At 42.2% G+C, this 20,698-nt stretch overlaps 1 protein-coding gene across 1 annotated transcript; it reads right to left on the bottom strand.

The window, feature by feature from the left end:
• Positions 1-2,980: 2,980 nt before the first annotated feature.
• Positions 2,981-16,072, bottom strand: ZNF449 (zinc finger protein 449). Its single transcript, XM_070463258.1, is given in 9 exon segments — positions 2,981-5,650; positions 5,653-5,779; positions 5,781-6,216; positions 6,404-6,517; positions 10,778-10,834; positions 10,837-10,981; positions 12,633-12,732; positions 12,734-13,084; positions 15,339-16,072. Coding segments are annotated over 8 exon segments (1,542 nt in total). The 5' UTR covers positions 12,985-13,084; positions 15,339-16,072; the 3' UTR covers positions 2,981-5,338.
• Positions 16,073-20,698: the final 4,626 nt, after the last annotated feature.

Here is a 20,698-nt window from a genome sequence, read left to right as displayed (position 1 = left end):
TCAGTAGGCATCAGCATGCTTTTTGTCTCACACTGAACATTATCCTTACACAAGTGGTCAACATCATGTTTACTGTCTACATTGACCAGTGACTGTATTCCAGGAGCCATTGCTCTTCTTGTTAGCTTGTTGTTTAGGACACCGAACTTACACATTTTCCAGCTGGCATCATCATGCTTGTTGTCTTACACTGAACCTTGACTTTATTGCAGTGGGAATCTAGTCTCACACTGCAGTATACTCCTTCGAAGTTGTCATATTCATGCTGCAGACACGACACAAAGATTTTAACTTTTTTATTTCTTCTGCAGCTGGAAGAAGGATAAGCTTGAAGTCGCATGAAGAAGGGTGGTATAGTTTCTCTATTTCATGCTTTTGAATTCTCTAGAAGCATCCATTCTGGGTCAGTTTATGTAGGAGTCAGGGAAATGAATAATTGCCTTCTATCAGCATTCATCATCATCTTGTGGCCATATATATGCTAAAATGTAAGCTTACTCCAGTGGTCATCTTCAGGCTTCTTTTTTTTTAATTAAAGCATAGATAATTTACACTGCTATTTTCAAAGGGAGTATGAAGAAGCAAGAAGTTTAAGGGCTATAAAGTGTGGTGTGAAGTACAGAATATTATCCATCCTGCACAGTCTTCTTGTAAGCAGCTCTTTTGTCCCTTTTCTGTCTCCCCTCAGAACTTAATTAGAAAAATGAAATCACTGGGTAACATTTAACTTAACTCCTGACTTATGCTCTACTGAATGTACACAATGCCTTTCCTACCTTGGTGAGCCCTTTCCCAGATTATAAGGAGTAAGAATGAAGAATTAAATAGTTGAGGAATGACTGACTTTCTATCCCTAGTATCCCCCTTTGCAAATTTGCAGGCAGACCATGTGGGCAAGATAGCATTCAAAGGAAGAGCATGAATCAGCAGATTTGCACACAACAGAAAAATGACAGAATCCAATGCCCCTACCCTAATGATTAACTGAGATTGTTTCCCCTTTATCCCTTTAAAAATTTTCATGTCCAAGCTGAATCTGGAGTTGATTTTGGAATATGAATCCACCCTCACTCTGGGTAGCTGGTTTCCTGATGAAAGCAACTTTTCCTTTCCAACCAACACTTCTCTCTCGAATATTGACTTTCTGAGCAGTGAGCAGCCAAACCTGAGTTTGATAACATTTCCTTTAGTACTAAGCACTTCAAAATGAAGGCCACATTGAAAGGTGAAGATAGCAGTAGGATTATGCTAGAGAGAAGACCATGGACAGACTCATCATCATCATATTGAAAGAAAACTCTCAGTGCAGCAGTAAGTTGTTGCGTACAATCCACACAGACTACTAACATCATTTATTTGTAATAAACTTCTAGGGGAATTCTTCAGTGACTCAGGTGTTATATCTTTTGAATGTAAAGTGGTTCTCCAATATATGAACCAGGTTTCCAGGTACTCCTTGGAGATAAAATATTGTTTTTGTATCATGCTGGGGATTATAATGGATTTCACTCACTCAGAGGAACGATATGTAATATTTTAATACCTGTGAATCCTTAAAAAATGTGAACTTAGGTCATGCTAGACCTCTGAGAAGTCCTGTCTGACAATGCAACCTGGAAAAAGCTAGACAGAGACTAACTTTTACATTACTCTGGTAAGAAAAGAATCTACCAACCCCACCTCAATACCAGTAGTTAAAATTCCAGAATTAGGGGGTTGAGTAAACTGATTATTAATCCTGAAGAAAGACTAGGAGATGAGTTGTCTTCTCATCTGTTCCATATCTGTTACAGAGGACTAGAAAAGAACCAGGAGAATCTGGATTCTCTAGGGTCTTAGGACACTTTGCAAATTTTATTAAATATGTGTCTTTAAAAAAACCTAAATGAACTTTAAAAGTAGAAATAAAGTGAACTTCATTTTCTAATCACAGTGCAAGAAAACCAAAAATTAAGAGGAAAATGGCAATTCTGTACAGTTCTTAGGTCAAAGAGAAATTATAATGAAAACTGTGATAATAACTTTGAATCATCAATAACAACATGGTGATGGTTAATTTGATGTGCAATTTGACTGAACTAAAGGATGCCCAGATTGCTGGTACAACATGATTCCTGGGCATGTCTGAGTGTTTTCAGAAAAGATTTGCACTCATTCAGTGAACTGAGTAGCGTTTCACCTTCACTGATATGTGTAGGCATCATCCAATCTGTTGAGGGCCTGAATAGAACAAAAAGGAAGAGGAAAGGCGAATTCCCTCTTCAGCTGGAATGTCCATCTTTTCCTGCCCTTGAACATTGGAGCTCCTGCTTCTCTGGCTTTCAGACTCAGGGATCTACACCTGCAGCTCCCCTTGCCTTGCCTCCCCCCATCTCCATTCTCAGGCTTTTGGCTTCGGACTGAGTTAAACCATTGGCTCCCCTGGTTCTTACATTGTCATACCTGGAATGAATTACACGACCAGCTTTCCTTTTTCATCTGCTTGCAGATGGCAGATTATGGGACATAAGCTTTGTAACTATATGGGTGAATTTCTATAATAAATCTAATTATATATAAAATATATATTATGTATACACAAATTTTATGTATACATTTCCATCTATCCATCCTCCCTATTTCTCTGGAGAATCCTGGCTAATACAAGCATTATATATAAAATGTATGGAATGTGACCAAAGCCATATTTAAAGGAAAATTCATAGCCTTAAAATACTTTTATCATTAAACAACAAATACTTAAGATACAATATGCTGGATATTTATTGCAAGTGTACACTGTGCAGGGCCTGAACAAAATATATTTTATCTTCATAGTACTTAGGAGGTGGGTACCATGTTTTGCCCTTCATAATACTTAGGAGGTAGGTACTATATTTTGCCCTATTTGAAATGCTCAGAAGTATAATTAGGCATATCCATACCATGTTCTAACTATGACATGTTTCTAAGAGTTCTTAGAATTTCACATAATCCTTGATCCAATGCCACAAATATTTATTAGTGCTTATTATACACAGGATACTATGACAAAGAGATGAAGAATAGATGTTCTCTACCCTATAAAATCCAGTCATGTGTGTTCCTGATGTAGATGATACAGCTCCATTTATGATTGCAACTAACTCTACTAGCTAAAATTGATTGCATTAAATGCTAAAACTGATACATAAACCCATGGTTGCAGAGAGTAAAGATTCCAACTGAAGTCGGGGCAGGAGTCCATTGTGGTGCTTGTTGCCACTGCTCAGGGAAGCATCTCTAAGTTCAAACAATTAGTTAATGTGATCAAAGCAGGAAGAGCACATACGTTTTCACTTTATTAAAATATTGCATAGATACAGAGCATTTGGGCACATCCATTCTAAGGCACTGTCCTGGTTTGAATGCAATTCCACAAGAGAGAAAAGAGAAGCCATTACATTCAGTATTATTTACCTCTACATTCAGACTCCTCCCGTGTTCCATGTTTATTGCTACTGGGATCTCAATTTTATCCCCAAACTTATAGCAGCATCATACTGGGACCTGGATGACAAAAATGAAGGACACATCCTGGCTCTAGTACTTGGTATGAATTGACACTTAACTACAAACTCTCTTGCACTGCCCTCCATTTGTTTCCCAACTCTTGTTTAACTAAAGATATTATAAACTCTTTATGAATTAATTTTTAATAGTTTCCATTAAGCCTAGAACAGGACTAGTTAGGTACATAGTACATACCCCCACAATGCTTATATTAAACATCAGTTGCAAGAACTTTAATGGAATAGAAAAAATATATACTTTCCCTAATTCAAGTTTAAGGAAAGGATGACTGGTATCTTCACAAAGGAAAATACTTGAATGTCCTATTGCTTGCATTTTTTAACAAGGAACTAGGCTGAATGAATATTTTCATGTATTAATAGCTTTAACTGACAAAGAGAGTTCTTCCTTTGCTATAGGAACTTGAGTCATTACCACTAGTATATGAAAACATTTATATAAGTAGCAATGTGTGTGAGATTATAAGTAAAATTCAAAGAGGTTACAAATCAGTGAGCAACACATAAATATCTGAATTACTGACCCTCACCTCCTTAAATGATGTGTTTATGTTACATAAAAAAAATAAGTGTAAAGATTTTTTCATAACACCCTTGAAGCAACTGGAAATAGCTAGGCTTGGGAACAATCAGGTTATACAGATAGCTTTAGAAATATGTGTTAAAGGCAGTGTGTTCCAAGAATATTTGCAGAATATGAGCTCTGTGGGTTATTATTGGGTATACATGAAAACAGGTCCTGGGGTCAAACAGGATTGCAAAACACTGAGCCAAAAGAGGTACTTTTTCCACCTTCATGAGAGGACCTCTCAGAATCCTCATAGGCTGATGTGCACTGTGAACCTACAAAGCAGAAACAGCAGGAAGGGATTCCCAAAGTTATTTGCAAACTATCTTATAGAAATAGGTGTTCTATGACACACACTTATGGAGACACTGAATTAAAGAATGGGTAAAATTTTAAAGCACTGAGAGACACACAGTTGAATAGCAAAGGAGAATGAAAAGCAATGGATACTGGTTCCTCAGTCAGTGTAAATTAAATTAGAGTCTACTTGTATGACTTCAACTGGCAAATGGGTTCTTCCACAAAGAGTTGACTTATCCTGGGAACAAAATAAATCATCAAACCAATACTCAGCTCTGAGCAGCATCACCCCAGACTGCCAACTAAGCAGATTAGTCAACTTTGCAAAATTCAAAAGTAAAGATTAAAATTCTAATTTCTTCAAAAACAAAAATTTCAATGGAAAGAACCCAGTTCATAGCAGGCAAACGAACTTCTCTTCATCCATGTCTTCCTAACACATTTTTATTATTTCATAAAATACACTGTCTCCTTTGTTGCCACTTGGGACACACATGAAGTGTTAAACTAATATAATCACTTTTAATAATGACAGCAGAATAATTATGGTAATACTGTAATAGATATGCCAGATAAATATGATAATCCATTATGTTGACCCTACCCTGAAAAGGATTGCCATTATTTTTATGCTGACATTTATGATATGGTTGGCTTGGTTCACAAAAATTGTCAATGTAATAAAAAATGAGTTGCAGAGACAGAATAAATCAAATCTATGAAAACTGAAAGAGTAGGTAGATACTCTAGAATTCATATAACTTGGAAGATGGGTTTTTAAAGTAGAAAAAAAAAGCTTTTCTTTTCTTACAAGCTCAAACAAAAGAATTCTTCCAAGACAAAGAGGCTGCGGCATGTTTAAGGTTTTGTTTTGGGGTTAGTTATCAATCTCTGTAGGATTTGTTTCCTTTAACAATCCTTAAAGACGTCCTCTGAAGTGGGTGACCTGGTGCATAGTAAGGCCTGCTCTCTCTCTGAAGCTTTTAGAACAATGACTACACTTGTGTGGCTTCTCCCCGGTATGAATTCTTAAATGAAGAACAAGGCTTGGGCTCTGTCTAAAGCTTTTCCCACAATAATTACATTTAAAAGGTCTCTCTTCAGTGTGTGTTCTCTGGTGCAAAGTAAGAGCTGTCAGCCTACTAAAACTCTTCCCACAATTATGACATCTATGAGGTTTCTCACCCGAATGAGTTTTCAGATGTCTCTTAAGACTTGATCCATGACAAAAGGGCTTTTCCCACACTCAAGCCATTTATATGTTTCTTCTTCGGAATGGGTTCTCTGGTGCCCTATAAGGTGTGACTGCCGACTGAATCGCTTTTTACACACAGTGCATTCATAGGGTCTCTCCCCTGTGTTGGTGTCTGTAAAGGTCTGAACTGCGGAGGAATCTCTCTCCACATTCAGGGCACTTATGAGTTTCCTCTCCTGAATGAATTCTCTTGTGCCCTGTAAGTTGTGACTTTCGAGCAAAACATTTCCCACACTAACTTCGGTGAGGTTTGTTAACCGGACTCTTCTTCTTATGGGGTCTTGGGTTGAGAGGTTCTTCCAAGTTGGAGCTCTCAGGTTTCTCTCCTGCTGAGGGGTTCTGATGCTCTACAAGTTTTGTGAAATCTCTCTGTAAATCCTCTGGAGGGGTTTCCCATTGATTTTCTAACTGTACATAGTCTTTTTGCAAAATGGGGCCATGAAGAGCATTCCCCTCTGAAGTAACAATAAATGGATACATATTCTCCAGTTTTTTCTGTTTTTCTGAAGTATCTTCTTCATTTTCTATTCCAATCTCAAAACCTGAGAGAAGAAACAGAATACAGATCTCACCATGTCCCACATGGAAAAGAACATGAGGGAAAATGAAGAGTTTATATTAAACCATTCATAGAAATAGAGACGTTCCTTAGTAGAATCCAAAACTCTTTACCCTGATCAAGGTTGATTTCTTTTCTTTCTTGTGTGGTATCAATGAACACTTACTTACCTAACTTGGAATCAAGTAATTGCTTAATTTCTTTGGAATCTTGCAGTTCCTTCACCCATGCCTCTTCTCTATGTTCCAATGGAAAGCTCACGTCAAGTTTTGGTATTGGGTATCCTTGCCAGAAGAAAGATGAGAAGCATAATAGTTTGGGTTATCAAAGGTTTTTACAGAGTTAAACATGATATCTTGGACATGTGGCTGCTTAATATTCACTTCCTCCTCAATTACTATTACATCACCTGGAATCTCTTGCAAGAGTCTTTTTCTTTAAAGATAAGAACAAAAAATGAGAGAACAACCTTTTGTGTTCAACTTAAGGCACTCTTTCTTTAACCTATGGAAGGGGAGTGAATCAATTCTGTGCTGAAATCAATACACTAAATTGCTACTTTATCTATTTTGATAATAGAATTATTTAGGTTAGAGCCAAGAGAGTGAAGTGAAAGTGTTAGTCACTCAGTTGTGTCTGACTCTTTGTGACCCATGGACTGTAGCCCACCAGGCTCCTCTGTCCATGGAATTCTCCAGGCAAGAATACTGAAGTGGCTTGCCATTTCCTTCTCCAGGGGATCTTCTCGACCCAGGGATTGAACCTAGGTCTCCCACACTGTGGGCAGACTCTTTACCAACTGAGCCACCAGGGAAGACCCTAGGTTAGAGCCAAAATATGAAATAAATCTTCATAAAGTTGGTATTAAAACTGAGAAATGCTGATATTGAGTACTACATGAAGAGAAAGAGGTAAAGCCAGAAGTTTTGCAACTGCTTATTGGAATAATTTCAATTGAGATTTCCAAATTATAATGGAAACTGACTTGGCTGACAACCAGAAAAGCAGTTTATGTTTGCTTCAGCTGAAATCTGGAAGTGGATTGATTCTCCTGAAATTACCCCAAGTAACCATTAAAGAGTGTTTCTCACTATCAGGCTAAGGACAACCGAAGAAATTTCTCCATCCAGTGCCCCCTCCCCATGTCCTATTACCCTCTCCTTACTGAGAGCCTCTCTGCTCACAGTCTCTCTCCACACCCCTTCCTCGCCTCCTCTGCTCTGCCCAAGTTAACTGGTCCGTCATCAAGTGTGGGTTGGAAGTAGCTCATTTGAGATAGAAATGCAGCAGGATGTTTAAATATTAGCACCATTAAAATAATATTAGCAGGTTAATTTGATGAATTTTAACCATTATATCAAAACATAGGAAGTAGAATAAAACATCTTATTTTATATTTTCATGGAAAAAAAGATCTTTAAAGATTAAGAAACAAAAATGTGCTTCATATAAAATTCTGTTTAAATTCACTATATTTTTTGGGGGGGTTTCAAAGCTAAGAATAGGATGAGAGGGCAATGAGACCAAGGTCAAGTAAACTGGAGGTCACAGGTCAAAGGAAAGCTGCCATTATGTATTAAAAATGGAAGCAAACTGAAACTTGAAATAAGCAGAGAGAGTAGCAAAGGCCTACTTGTGAAATACTGATGTATAACCTAAATGCAGGAAGGGAGACAGATTTCCAGTATGATACCATGAGTAGCTCTGTAGACCTATTTCCCAGTTTAACTGGTGAAAATTATTAAAAATAATACAAGAAACATTTAAAGTCTAGAAAATTAAGAAACATCTATATTTAATACACCCAGAAGGGGGAAAATGGAATAGAGTTACATACAAGAAATATTTCTACATCTCACTGACATTAAGTCAGTATAAATCTGAAGCTGATTATAAGTCAAGATGTACATGTTAACTCTAGAGTAACCACTAAGGGAATAACTAAAAATTGTGAAAATTCATTAAAGTCAGTAAAATGTTACATTTAAAATATTTACTTGGTGTCAAAGAAAGCAGTAAATGACAGATAGAGGGACAAAAAAAGATATGAGACATAGATATGAGACATATCCAAAAATGAAAACTAAAATAGCAGATATAAATCCAACCATATCAAAGATAAGATTAAATGTTATGAACTAAACAACTCAATCAAAAGGCAGAGATTGTCAGCCTGGATTTTTAAAAATCCAACTATATGCTGTCCAAGGAAACACACTTTAGATTCAAAGATACAAACAGATTGAATGTAAAGGAACAGAAGAAGATATGTCATGCAAGCAGCAAGCAACCATAAGACAGCCAGAATGACTATATTAATATCAGACAAAATAGATAGTAGAACAGGAGAATCACTTCATAATGATAAAAGGATCAATCCACCAGGAAGATGTAACAATTATAACCATATGTGCACTTTGCAGTAGCAAAATATATGAAGAAAAAAATGTAAAAAGAAATAGATAATTGATAACAATAGTTGTGGACTTCAATACCTCTTTGCACTACTAGATACAAAATTTAGGCAGAATATCAACAATAGAAGACTTAAAAATACCATAAACCAACTAAACATCACAGACATTTACAGACAACACTCCACAGCGAACAATAGCAGAATATACATGCTTCTTAGGTGCCGAAAAAATTGTACAGGACAGTCGAGATGCTATAACATAAAACAAATGCTCAAAAATGTTAAAGGATCACAGTTACAAAGTACATTCCCCCACTAAAATGACATCATAAATAAGTAACATAAAGAAAATTGGGAAAGTCACAAATATAAAGAAACTGAACAACACATTCCTAAGTAACCCATCAGTCAAAGAAGAAATCAAAAGGGAAACTAGAAATAGTCTGAGGTAAATGAAAATGAAAACTTTGGGAGGTAATACCAGTGCTTAGTTAGAGGGAAATTTATAGCTATGAATGCCCATATTAAAAAGGAAGAAAAATCTCAATAACCTAACTTTACACCTTATACCATACCCTGGATGCAGACAGGAAATGTGTGCTCAAACTTGAGCTTCTTCCTGAATGTTAACTTCATGCAATTTTTAATTATATACCAACTCCAACCCTACCCACCTCCATTATCCTGCATAACACACAGATCCTTATGCCTCTGGGGCACTCAGTCTCCTCTTCCTGGACTCTCAGAGCCCTGCTTCTGACACTATCACCAGTTTGTATTCTCCAACCTATGCTCAAAGCCCATGTCAGTAGAGGCCACTAACCATTCCCCTTGATCTGTCTCCCACCCTTCTGACCTGAGTTCCCATCCTCAAGTGACTGCAGCCATGAAATTAAAAGATGTGTGCTCCTTGGAAGAAAAGCTATGACAAATCTAGACAGCATCTTAAAAAGCAGACATTACTTTGCCAACAAAGGTCCATATAGTCAGAGCTGATTTTTTCAGTAGTCATATATGGATGTGAGAGTTGGACTATAAAGAAAGCTGAGCACCAAAGAATTGATGCTTTTGAACTGTGGTGTTGGAGAAGACTCTTGAGAGTCCCTTGGACTGCAAAGAGATCAAACCAGTCAATCCTAAAGGAAATCAATCCTGAATATTCATTGGAAGGACTGATGCTGAAGCTGAAGCTCCAATACTTTGGCCACCTGATGCGAAGAGCTGACTCATTAGAAAAGACCCTGATGCTGGGAAAGATTGAAGGCAGGAGGAGAAGGGAGCAACAGAGAATGAGATGGTTGGATGGCATCACTGACTCAATGGACATGAGTTTGAGCAAGTTCTGGGAGATGGTGAAGGACAGGGTAAGCCTGGCGTGCTGCAGTCCATGGGTCGCAAGAGTCGGACACAACTGAGTGACTGAACTGAACTGAAAATATAGAAGCAACCCAAGTATACATTTATGGAAAATGGATAAGCTAAATGTGATATATACATACAAAGGATTATTATTCAACCTTTAAAGGGATGGAAATTCTGACATATGCTACAACATGGATGAACTCTGAGGACATTGTGCTAAGTGAAATAAGCCAGTCATGAAAAGACAAACACTGCATTATTTTACATGAGGTACACAGAGTAGTCAAATTCATTAAAACAGAAAGTTGAATGGTGATAACCAGGAGCTGGTGATGGGGTGGGGGGCAGGGTGTGGAATGTAGAAATAAGAAGTTGTGTAAATGGGTATAGAGTTTCAGCTTTACAAGATGAAAACAGTTATGGAGATGGATGTTGGTAATGTCTTCACAAAATTATAAATGTATTTAATACCTCTGACCTGTACACATAAAAATGGCTGAGGTTGCAAATCTTAGGTTGTGGGTATTTTATCATAATAAAAAAATTGAAAAGAGAAAAATAGGCTTCCTGAGCAGGGTCATTAGATTAAGGGATTTTCAATCCCACTCGATCTAAGGTGCTTTGTGACCAGCTATTCCCAGAGAGATATTTCCTCCTTCTACTCTTGATCAGAGTGGCCCATTTCCATCAGGCATTCCCCAACCCTAGAGAACTCTTGAGCTCTCAAAACAGAAACCAAAGAAAGGAAATCAAACCCTTGCCTTACCAGGGTCGAGAAAGGGCTGGCCTTCCCCAGCAGCACTGAAGTTCAGCTCCTGTGGCCGGCTTGTGGGATCCATGCCTCTGCCACTGGGACTTCTGGGGCAGGTCCCATTACTTGGAGTGGGGGTGACTCCAGGTAGATGTTTGGTGGTATGTGTGCTATTCCCACTGGTGCCAGTTCTTCCAAGAGCATTTCCTGCCTATCGAGCTGGAGGAAATGCCAAAACCATCACTAAAAGTCCAGACCAGCCCTGCCCAGTAGCAATATAATGCAAGCTACCCATGTCCTTTTAAATTTACCAGAGGCCATATGAAACAAAAAAGGAAACAAAGTTAACCTTAACAACATAATTTAACCCAATATATCTAAAATATCATGATTTCAGAATGTAATCAATATAAACAATTGTTAGTGAGATATTTTACCTACTCTTATTATTATTTTTTTCATTTATTTTTATCTCTTGTTTCATATTAAGTTTTCAGAATGTGCTGTGTATGTTATACTTAGAGCATATTTCAACTTGGAATAGCCACATTTCAAGTGCTTAAGAGCCACACTTGGCTATTGGCTACTGTGCTGGGTAGTGCATGATTAGACCATACAAAGATAAAATCTTATATGGTAAGCTAAACCAGAAAGACAGAGAAAGGGAAACCATAAATTCATCCTATCCTAGGAGGCAGGGAACCTTGGATGACTTCTGCTCAGGCAGGCTAACAGCAGAGCCCCATTGACAACCCCTGCTGGAGTGCCCCTAATGCCCACCCACAAGTACTTCCTGCCTTCTCCCAAAGATTCTGCCTCTGCTCAGCTATGGGTTTCACTCGATGGTTCTGAACAGAGACCAGTGCCACCACCCCTATAGGGCATTTTGCCTAGGATGGTAGGTGGTGGCTATCAGAATGTACTGAGCCAGAGATGGGAGTCAATATAATTCACAGGGAAGAATCACTCCACTTCCAAAACCATTTAGGAATGTTCCCTCAAACACTCACGTAGGTAAAAAGAACCTGTCAAGGATCTCACCCTGTTGGTTATATAAACACAAAATATTTTTGCATATTTTAGCATGATTTGGATTTTCTAGAAAAGCATTACTTTGGCAATCAAAGAAAGACTATACTACATATTGTTCCAATTGACCAAGAGTTGTTTGTCACTTTGAGAAATCATATGACCAGCAGCAACACCACTCATAATGTTTGAGTGTACCATATCACTCAGAAGTTCTGGCTGTCACATTCCCAGTGTATCTATGCATAGAGTCAAGCAAATGATAACTCCCTAAAGTTTTGGTGCAGTCAAGCCCAAATACATGCACAAAAATGCTTATTAGTTCATAAGAAATCACATTCCTTTTCCTTTATATTCCTTCTAGACTCTACTCAACTCAGGGTTGGCAATATGTTTTTGTAAAGAGACAGATAGTAAATATTTTAGGCTTTGTGGGTAGTACTCGAGTACTGGTCTGTTGTCTCTTCTTTTTTTAATCATCCTTCAAAAAGGTAATAACCATGACTATTTCGTGGGTTGTATAAAAATAGGCTTTGTGTAATATTTGGCCCACAGGGCACTTATTATATTGATTTTTTCCATAATTTTGTATATGTAATTTATATTATTCATAAATTTCATTTTAGGATAGTAAAAGGGACATTACCAAATATTTGTTATAGAAGTGGAGTTGGGTTTAATAGTTGAGACTGTCTGGAGCCTATGCTCATTCCAGCAGAAGGAAAAATTGGAAAGCTCCAGCAGGGAAATTCTGTGGTACCAGTCAGAAGGTCTGATCCAGTCCCAGCTGCCTTGCTACTTCTTTGGGTCTAATTACCAAGATTCCAACCTCTTTTCTCACCTGCTGCTCTGGTATCTCAAGTTCTCTCTGTAAGTCTTCTATCAGTGACACAACTCTTTCTCTGTTCTCTGGGCAATGTTCCCTCACCCAGGTCTCTATCTGTGGGGAGAATCGTTCGGAACTGCTCCAACACCAGCAGCTCCAAGATTTGTTCCTTAGGACGCATCTTTGGCTTCAGCCATTGACAGCAGAGCTCCCAGAGTTTGTTGAAAGCTTCTTGAGGCCCAGCTGCTTCTTTGTACTGGAACTGCTGGAAGCGCTGGTGGAAGACCTCACAGTCGGTATCATATTCTTGAAACACTGAGCCCTGATTCAAGGAGGCCTGGATTGCACAACCCAGGGCCACAGCCATTGCCCTCTTCCAGCAATGTGCAATTTATATGGAACTTGAAGTGGCAGATTCCAATTTCTTTACTTCTGTTATTCTCCAGGTGGAGCCACCGATGTATATGCTGAGGTCGGGACAAAATGAGAAAAGAGAAACAGTAGTGGTTACCAGAGGGCAGATTTACCTCCCTTAACTTGCTTACTTTTCTCTAAAGCCCTGAGGAAGCAAACCAATCTTTGAGGGGGGTGGAATTGAGAATCTGATGAAAGCCATGAACTCTCTTCTAGAAAAATACACATCACATGAAATTCTGCATTTAATTTCAATAAGGCTACAAAATCTTTAAGAACATCTATGGATTCTCTAGAAATGTACTCTCCAATCTGGTATTCAATAGTCCCATGTGAGTTGGGGGGAGAGATAAATTAGGAGTTTAGGATTAACATATACACATTACTATATATAAAACAGATAAACAACAAGAACCTACTGTATAGCACAGGGAATTATACTCAATATCTTGCAATATCCTATAACACAACATTGTAAATTAACCACACCTCAACAGAAAAAGTGGGCTTCCCTGATAGCTCAGTTGGTGAAGAATCCGCCTGCAGTGCAGGAGACCCTGGTTCAATTCCTGGGTTGGGAAGATCCACTGGAGAAGGGATAGGCTACCCACTCCAGTATTCTTGGGCTTCCCTTGTGGCTCAGCTGGTAAAGAATCTGCCTGCAATGTGGGAGATCTGGGTTCGATCCCTGGGTTGGGAAGATCCCCTGGAGAAGGGAAAGGTTACCCACTCCAGTATTCTTGCCTGGAGAATTCCATGGGCTGTATGGGGTTGCAAACAGTCGGACACGACTGAGTGACTTTCACACTTTCCCTTTCAACAGAAAAAAGCAGGCCTACATGGATGCTTAAATTAATTAAACTAAAAATTCAATTTCTCACTCATACTAGCCACATTTCAAGTGCTCAAGTGACATCTTTGTGTGGTACATATATATACAATGGAATATTACTTAGCCATAAAAAGGAATGAAATAATGCCATTTGCAGCAACATGGATGGATCTAGAGATTGTCATACTGAGTGAAGTAAGTCAGACACAAAGACAAATATCATATGATATCAAATGCGGAATCTTAAAAAATGATACAAATGACTTATCAACAAAACAAAAAGTTACAGATGTAGAAAGTAAATGTATGGTTATGAGGGGGTAAGGGGGGGGATAAATTGGAAGATTGGGATTGACATATACACACTACTATATATAAAACAGATAACTAATAAGGACCTACTGTACAGGGAACTCTACTCAGTACTCTGTAATGGCCTATATGGGAAAAGAATCTAAAAAAAGAGTGGATATATGTATAACTGATTCACTTTGCTGTACATCTGAAACTAACACAACCCTGTAAATCAAATATATCCCAATAAATTTTTTTTTAAAAAGGAGAGACATCTCTGCAGAAAATTCTATTGGACAGCTCTGCTCTAGAATTCCATGGACCTAAAGCAAAGAAACCCTTCCCTTAAATGAACCCCTCCAGATTCAGTGGCTTCTGAACCCACTTCCACCTAATTCCCACTGTCTTGTGGTTTTGCATACAGCTAGGCCACAGAAGAAATGGCAAGCAATATTTACAATGGTGAAGAACCCTAAAAGTTCATCTACCTTTGAGGAGCCCTTAGTCATCTTCAACCATGGGGATCTGAGCTAGACTCATGCCTTGCAAAGAGAGTAAACCACCAATCCCTTATTCCTCCCCGCTAGGGGTCACCTGTAGTTCAGCCAACACCACAATGACCCTCACCCTGAAACAGCATTCTAAGTGACTTTCTCATGAGGAAAATACAGGGCAACAGGGCAGGCCAGCAGGAATCAGGTCTGCATTAATAACCAAGAACATTTCTCACATTTGTCACGTCTTGTGCCAGGTACTGTTCTACGCCTCCCACACATACTGGTTCATTTAGCCCTTACCCAACATCAGGAAGTGGGCTCTAGTACCGTGTCCTGAACACAGGTGAGAGACTGAGGTAAGGATGAGGAGGACTGAATAACTTATTCCAAGTCACACAGTAAATGCCAGAGGGGAGTGGCAAAGAGTATGGAACCGACCTACTACTGCAATGCTAAAGTCTAAAAACATCCAAATGTTCTCAGTGTGATCTCTGAGGTCACAGAGGCCCTCACATACATGTCTCCACAGATGCCAACCCTAGTACCCACCCGGGCACTGTGGCTCTTCTCTGTCTGTATTTTCGGGGGCACCTCATGTGCCTCTCCTCCTTCTTGGAGTGGGACAAGGAAAAAATACTCATGATTCCAGTCAGTCATCCCAAATGGACACAGTCCCCATCTCACCTTTATCTTGATGGTAGTCTGGGTTTTGGCGTCAGACCCATCTAGTGATAACCTGCTAGTTGTGTGATGCTGACACCCAGGGCTTCTGTCGTTAACATGAGAAAATCATAGCATCTCTTTTCTAGAAGTTCCCTCAGCAGAGCCCACTGCAGGGAACAACAGCATGCTTGGCACAGAGGAAGCGCTCAGGAAAGGTCATTTCCTAGGAAGCTTCTATTTAACCTCCACCCTGCCAAGACACCTAAATATCTCGGGGGCACCCAGGGACGTGCCTTGAACGTGCTCCAGCCTCGCAGCTGGGCAGCCCTCCCCCGCCGGTCCCAAACCTTACACCACGTCGACCAGGGAACTGACCCTCCGGGTTTCCCCCGCGTCGGCCCCTCCGGAGAAAAACTTCACTCCATCCCAGGGCGGATGGCTCCTCCCCAAACCCTCCTGAGTGAACCCGGGCCCACAGGGCCCGTGGATGAATAAGGGTGTAAAGAGAGGGCACTCGGGAAAAGGATCGGGGGACAAGCCAAAAAGCGGGTTGAAAATCGGGTACCCGCGGTGCGGCGCGGCCCCAGCGCGCTCCCCGGAGAGGATGTTGCGCTCCCCGCCCCGGAGAAGCCCGGGAAGGCCCGGTGGGTCGCAGGGGACGGCGGCAGGGACCCGGGCCGGACTTGGGCCCTCTGCCTGTCGCTCCTTCCCGCGCCCGCCGCCCGATCGGGACTGGAGGCGGCGGGTTAGCTCAGCCCGAACGAGATGGGAGCCCGGCTCCCCGCGCCCGCGCCCGCGCCCCAGGGACGGCCACGCCCTCTGGCCGCTTCGGGACTCACCGCCTCAGCGCCCGCGGCTCTCCCAGGCTCACCGGGTGCAGCTGCCCATGGCGCAGGCGCGTGGTCGCGCTGCGGACTACAACTCCCGGCAGGCTCCACGCCACTCGCCCAGCGATCTCAGTCTCTAAGGATGCTGACGCGGGAGAGGCTGGGATTTTCCTTGGCCTCCCTCGGCCCTGAGGCCGCTTTGGAAGCGATCCCATTTCCGGTCTTAAACGCCTGTACATTCCCGGGGATTGGGTGGGGCTTGCCGCTGTTCTAGACCCTAGCGGTGGCTTCTCTCCCATCAGCCCTAGAGTAACTAGAGCGGCTGGGGACTTCCTGAAATCCGTTATGACTGGATCAATGCTTCTCAAACCTCTTTTTAGGAAGAATTTCTTGTGAGGACCTGTTAAAAATTCAGCTTTCTGGGCTCTCCCCCGACACCCGTACGCACTGGATCTCGCCCCCGACACCCGTACGCACTGGATCTCGCGTGAGCTGGAGGATTCGTATTTTAATAAGCTTTCCTGGGGATAATGACCCTGATCTTTCCCTTCCGCATCATAGTGCCGTTGAGCTATCTTTGTATTTTCCTCTTAAAGAACTAGGATTTGAGGAAGCTCAGTTCAGTTCAGTTCCGACGCTCAGTCTTGTCCGAATCTTTGCGACGACCGCAGCACGCCAGGCCTCCCTGTCCATCACCAACTCCCAGAGTTTACTCAAACTCATGTGCATTGAGTCGGTGATGCCATCCAACCATCTCATCCTCTGTCGTTCCCTTCTCCCGCCTTCAATCTTTCCCAGCATTGGGATCTTTTCAAATGAGTCAGTTCTTCGCATCAGGTGGCCAGAGTATTGGAGTTTCAGCTTCAGCATCAGTCTTTCCAATGAATATTCAGGACTGATACCCCTCTCTGATTTCGGCCGCCACCAGAGAGCTCTTGGATCTTTAAGTCGCCAACATGGCCCCGCCTCTTGTCTTCCAATTGGTCTTTCGCCGTTCCCGCCCCCGGAGTCAAATTTTCACTTCTGGGAGGTAAGCGGTGAATTTTGGCCAGGCCAGAGCCAATGATGTCATCCGGAAGATGTAGTCCTCACATTTGACCCGAGCTAGTTTGTATGTGTGTCCTCACATCTGACCTGAGCTAGGGATGTGTGTGTGTGTGTGTGTGTATGTCTTTGGACGCCAAACTTTGGTGTTGGTCCAAGACAGAAAAGAGCTGCTAGCAACTGTGCCTCCCAGAGGCGCTGGTGGGAGCTAGGCTGGAGGCAGGTACCCCACCATCCCGAACCCACAGAGGCCAAAGCGCTTGAAACAGCTCTATCTGAGCTGGAGTTGGGCTCATGGACTGGGACTTGGCATCAGGAACACTCTGACTCCTGCAGATTTTGTGTATTGTTGCATGGGGCGCCAGGTGCCTTCACCAGCTATTTTGGATGGTTTCCCGGGCAAGATGGTCTGCGTTTGACCCCAACTCCCAAGAACAAAAAGTGGTCCTCATTGTGAAACCAGAGTAGTTTCTGTGGCTAGAGCCAAAGGAGGCCCAGCTCCAGGGCCTCTCATCTGCACTTCTATGGATTCTGCTGCTGGTCCCCAGAATCACTCAGGCGACTCCTTGAGCTTTGCCATGGATGTGTGCCTTTGGCTGGAGAAGCGCATAGAGCAAGTCCTGAAGCTTCTGGTGATGGAGCAGTTCCTGACCATCCTGTCCTAGGAGACCCACAGCAGGGTGCACATGCAGCTTCTGCACCATGCAATAAACTTACCAAGAAGCTGTGACTCTTTTAAAATGCATACAGACAGAACTTTCGAGAATGAGGGAAGAGGTGACTGAGAGAGAGGTGTTTTATGTGGGCTTTGGTGGCCCCGACTGGAACATCACAATGTCTTACTTCCCCTCAAGAGTCTCCTGAGTAGAATGACATGGGCAAGTGACTTTGTAGTTTAGTCTGGAACTTTCACCCTACAGATTCCACCCCCAACCCAAGCACACAGAGGAACGGTGTAGAGTGCCTGTTTCCACAGGGAGGCAGGTCACTGCTGCAAATAGTCAGTGTCATGTTGGATCAGAGGGATTTGGATCCTGGCTCTGCCTGCTGCTCAGTGGCAACGTGACTTGGGGCAAATCACTTTCCTCTTTGGGCCTCAATTCCCTTTTGGTAAAATGCCATCTGGGATTTTGAGGATTTAAGGGAGACCAGCGTGTACATTTGGATCACATAGTCGATGCTTAAAACTGAGCAGGCCTGGTGTGATTTCTGCTTATGGCACATCCTGCTGCTCCTGAGGCTGACACAGGAGATCCTCTTGAGCTCAGGACTTCTGGGATCCAGGGCACTCTGTGATCGTCCACAAGGGAACATCCCAGCAGCAGGGGACCACCAGGTGGCCTATGGAGGGGTGAAGCCGCTCGGGTCTGAAATGAGGCAGGTCAAAATTGCCCTGCTGATCAGTACCACATTGTGCCTGTGAGTAGCCACTGCCCTCCAGCCTGGGCAAAATCGCAAGACCCTGTCCCCCCCACCCCCAAACAAACAAACGAAGTTGTTAGCTGTTGTATTAAGGTCAGCAGTCTGTGGAATGGCCTCCCTGATGGGCAGGATGGAGCATGACTGCTAACAAGAGAGTTTCTGAAGTCTGAAGTCAAGGTGGAGTGAGTGTGGAATGAAAGACCTCAGAAATGGTGGTTTGGGGTCTTTCTGGAAGGGAGGAGCATGTCTTAGAGTCCCTCTTTTAAATTAAACTTTTCATTTTGATGTTACTGTAGATTGACAGGCAGTTGAAAGAAATAGAGATGTCTCTTTCCCCTTTCCCTCATTTCCCTAGTGATGTGAAGTGAAAATCGCTCAGTCACGTCTGACTCTTTGTGGTCTCGTGGACTGTAGCCCACCAAGCTCCTCTGTCCATGGGGATTCTCCAGGCAAAAATAGTGGAGTGGGTTGCCATGCCCTCCTCCAGGGGATCTTCCCAACCCAGGGATCAAACCCACATCTCTTATGCCTCCTGCATTGGCAGGCGGGTTCTTTTTTTTTTTCCATTTATTTTTATTAGCTGGAGGCTAATTACTTTACAGTATTGTAGTGGTTTTTGCCATACATTGACATGAATCAGCCATGGATTTACATGTGTTCCCCATCCTGAACCCCCCCCCCACCCACCTCCCTCCCTATCCCATCCCTCTGGGTCATCCCAGTGTACCAGCCCCGAGCACTTGTCTCATGCATCGAACCTGGACTGGCAATCTGTTTCACACTTGATAATATACCTGTTTCGATGCTGTTCTCTCAGATCATCCCACCCTCGCCTTCTCCCAATAGAGGCCAAAAGTCTGTTCTATACATCTGTGGACAGATGGGTTCTTTACCACTAGCACCACCTGGGAAGCCCCAAACAAGCTGGTATGAACATTTAATTGTTTGTTAAATTCTTTTTATGGTTGTTGCTTTAAAATCACAGTCAGATAATTCTGATACCTAATTCATTTTGTAGTTAGTGTCACTTGGTTGTCTTTTGTCATTCAAGTTGTGAATCTCCTGCTTCTTTGTATGAAGGGTAGTTTTCCATTGTGTCCTGGACTTTTGGCGTCATGTTAGGAGACAGTGGGTTCTGTGGAAGCTTGATAGTGTAGCAGGCAGTCTCCCTGTTTGGGTTTGGAGAGCAGGCCCTGGCCTCCTGCTGTGGGCTGCGGTTGTGAAGACAGGGTGATTTTCAGAGCCTTTGTGGGGCCTTTGCCTTGCTTGGTTTATTGCAGGCTACTGGGGCTTCCTTGAGTTCCTGGGGAAATGGAAGGAGTTTCCCCAGGCCAGCCCACCTTGGGATTCTAGGTGAGGGAAAGGATTCCCCCTGCTGCCCCCAGACACAGGAATGCTTGCTGTGTGGGGAGCTTCTGGAGGCAAAAGGCAGGGACCAGTAGGGATGGGGAGTATTTCCTGGGCCTGGGCTCTTTGTGGCCTGATTCCCTTTGCTGGTGCCTCCTAGCAGCAGAGTGTCTCTTGGGGGAGTGGGGAGGGCAGTTTCAGGCCCAGCAGAGAAGCAGTGCACTTCCTTGGCAGTGAATGGCAGTGAATGTCTTTCCTAGGGGACAGGAGTCTTGGGTCCTTGAGTGACCTAGGACTACCCAACTATTGCCTTGATTGTTTTTTTCAGATTAAAGCTGAAAGAAGTCTGATATGAAGTGTGATCTCACCATCTCCATTGTGTCTGAGAGCCCCTGCAAAGACTGTTAGAATGAATAGAATTTCCTCTCCAGTGTAACCCAGGAAAATTATATCAACATAAAAACATATCAAACTAGAAGGACTGACAGGCATCTTTTATTTTAACCAGTGAAACAAGGGAGGATTTTGTTATTTTACTTTTTTTTTTTGCATTTTCCAAGATTATGGACAGGCATAAGCAGGTAGGTTATATGACTTTTTGGCAATGGCCAACTCCACCCTGGTGCAGCTCGTGTCAGCATCCACAGCCATTTGGACAAATCCAGATCATTTCTGTGCCTCCCCAGTTGCCTACCAAGTAAAAAATTCACTGTGTTTTTGGAAGTCAGTGTGGGTTTTAGG

This window comes from Odocoileus virginianus, unplaced genomic scaffold (genome assembly GCF_023699985.2).
Source record: "Odocoileus virginianus isolate 20LAN1187 ecotype Illinois unplaced genomic scaffold, Ovbor_1.2 Unplaced_Contig_1, whole genome shotgun sequence".
Classification (NCBI taxonomy): domain Eukaryota; kingdom Metazoa; phylum Chordata; class Mammalia; order Artiodactyla; family Cervidae; genus Odocoileus; species Odocoileus virginianus.
Note: the sequence above shows the minus strand (reverse complement) of the source record. Positions and strands in the feature narration are given on the sequence as shown.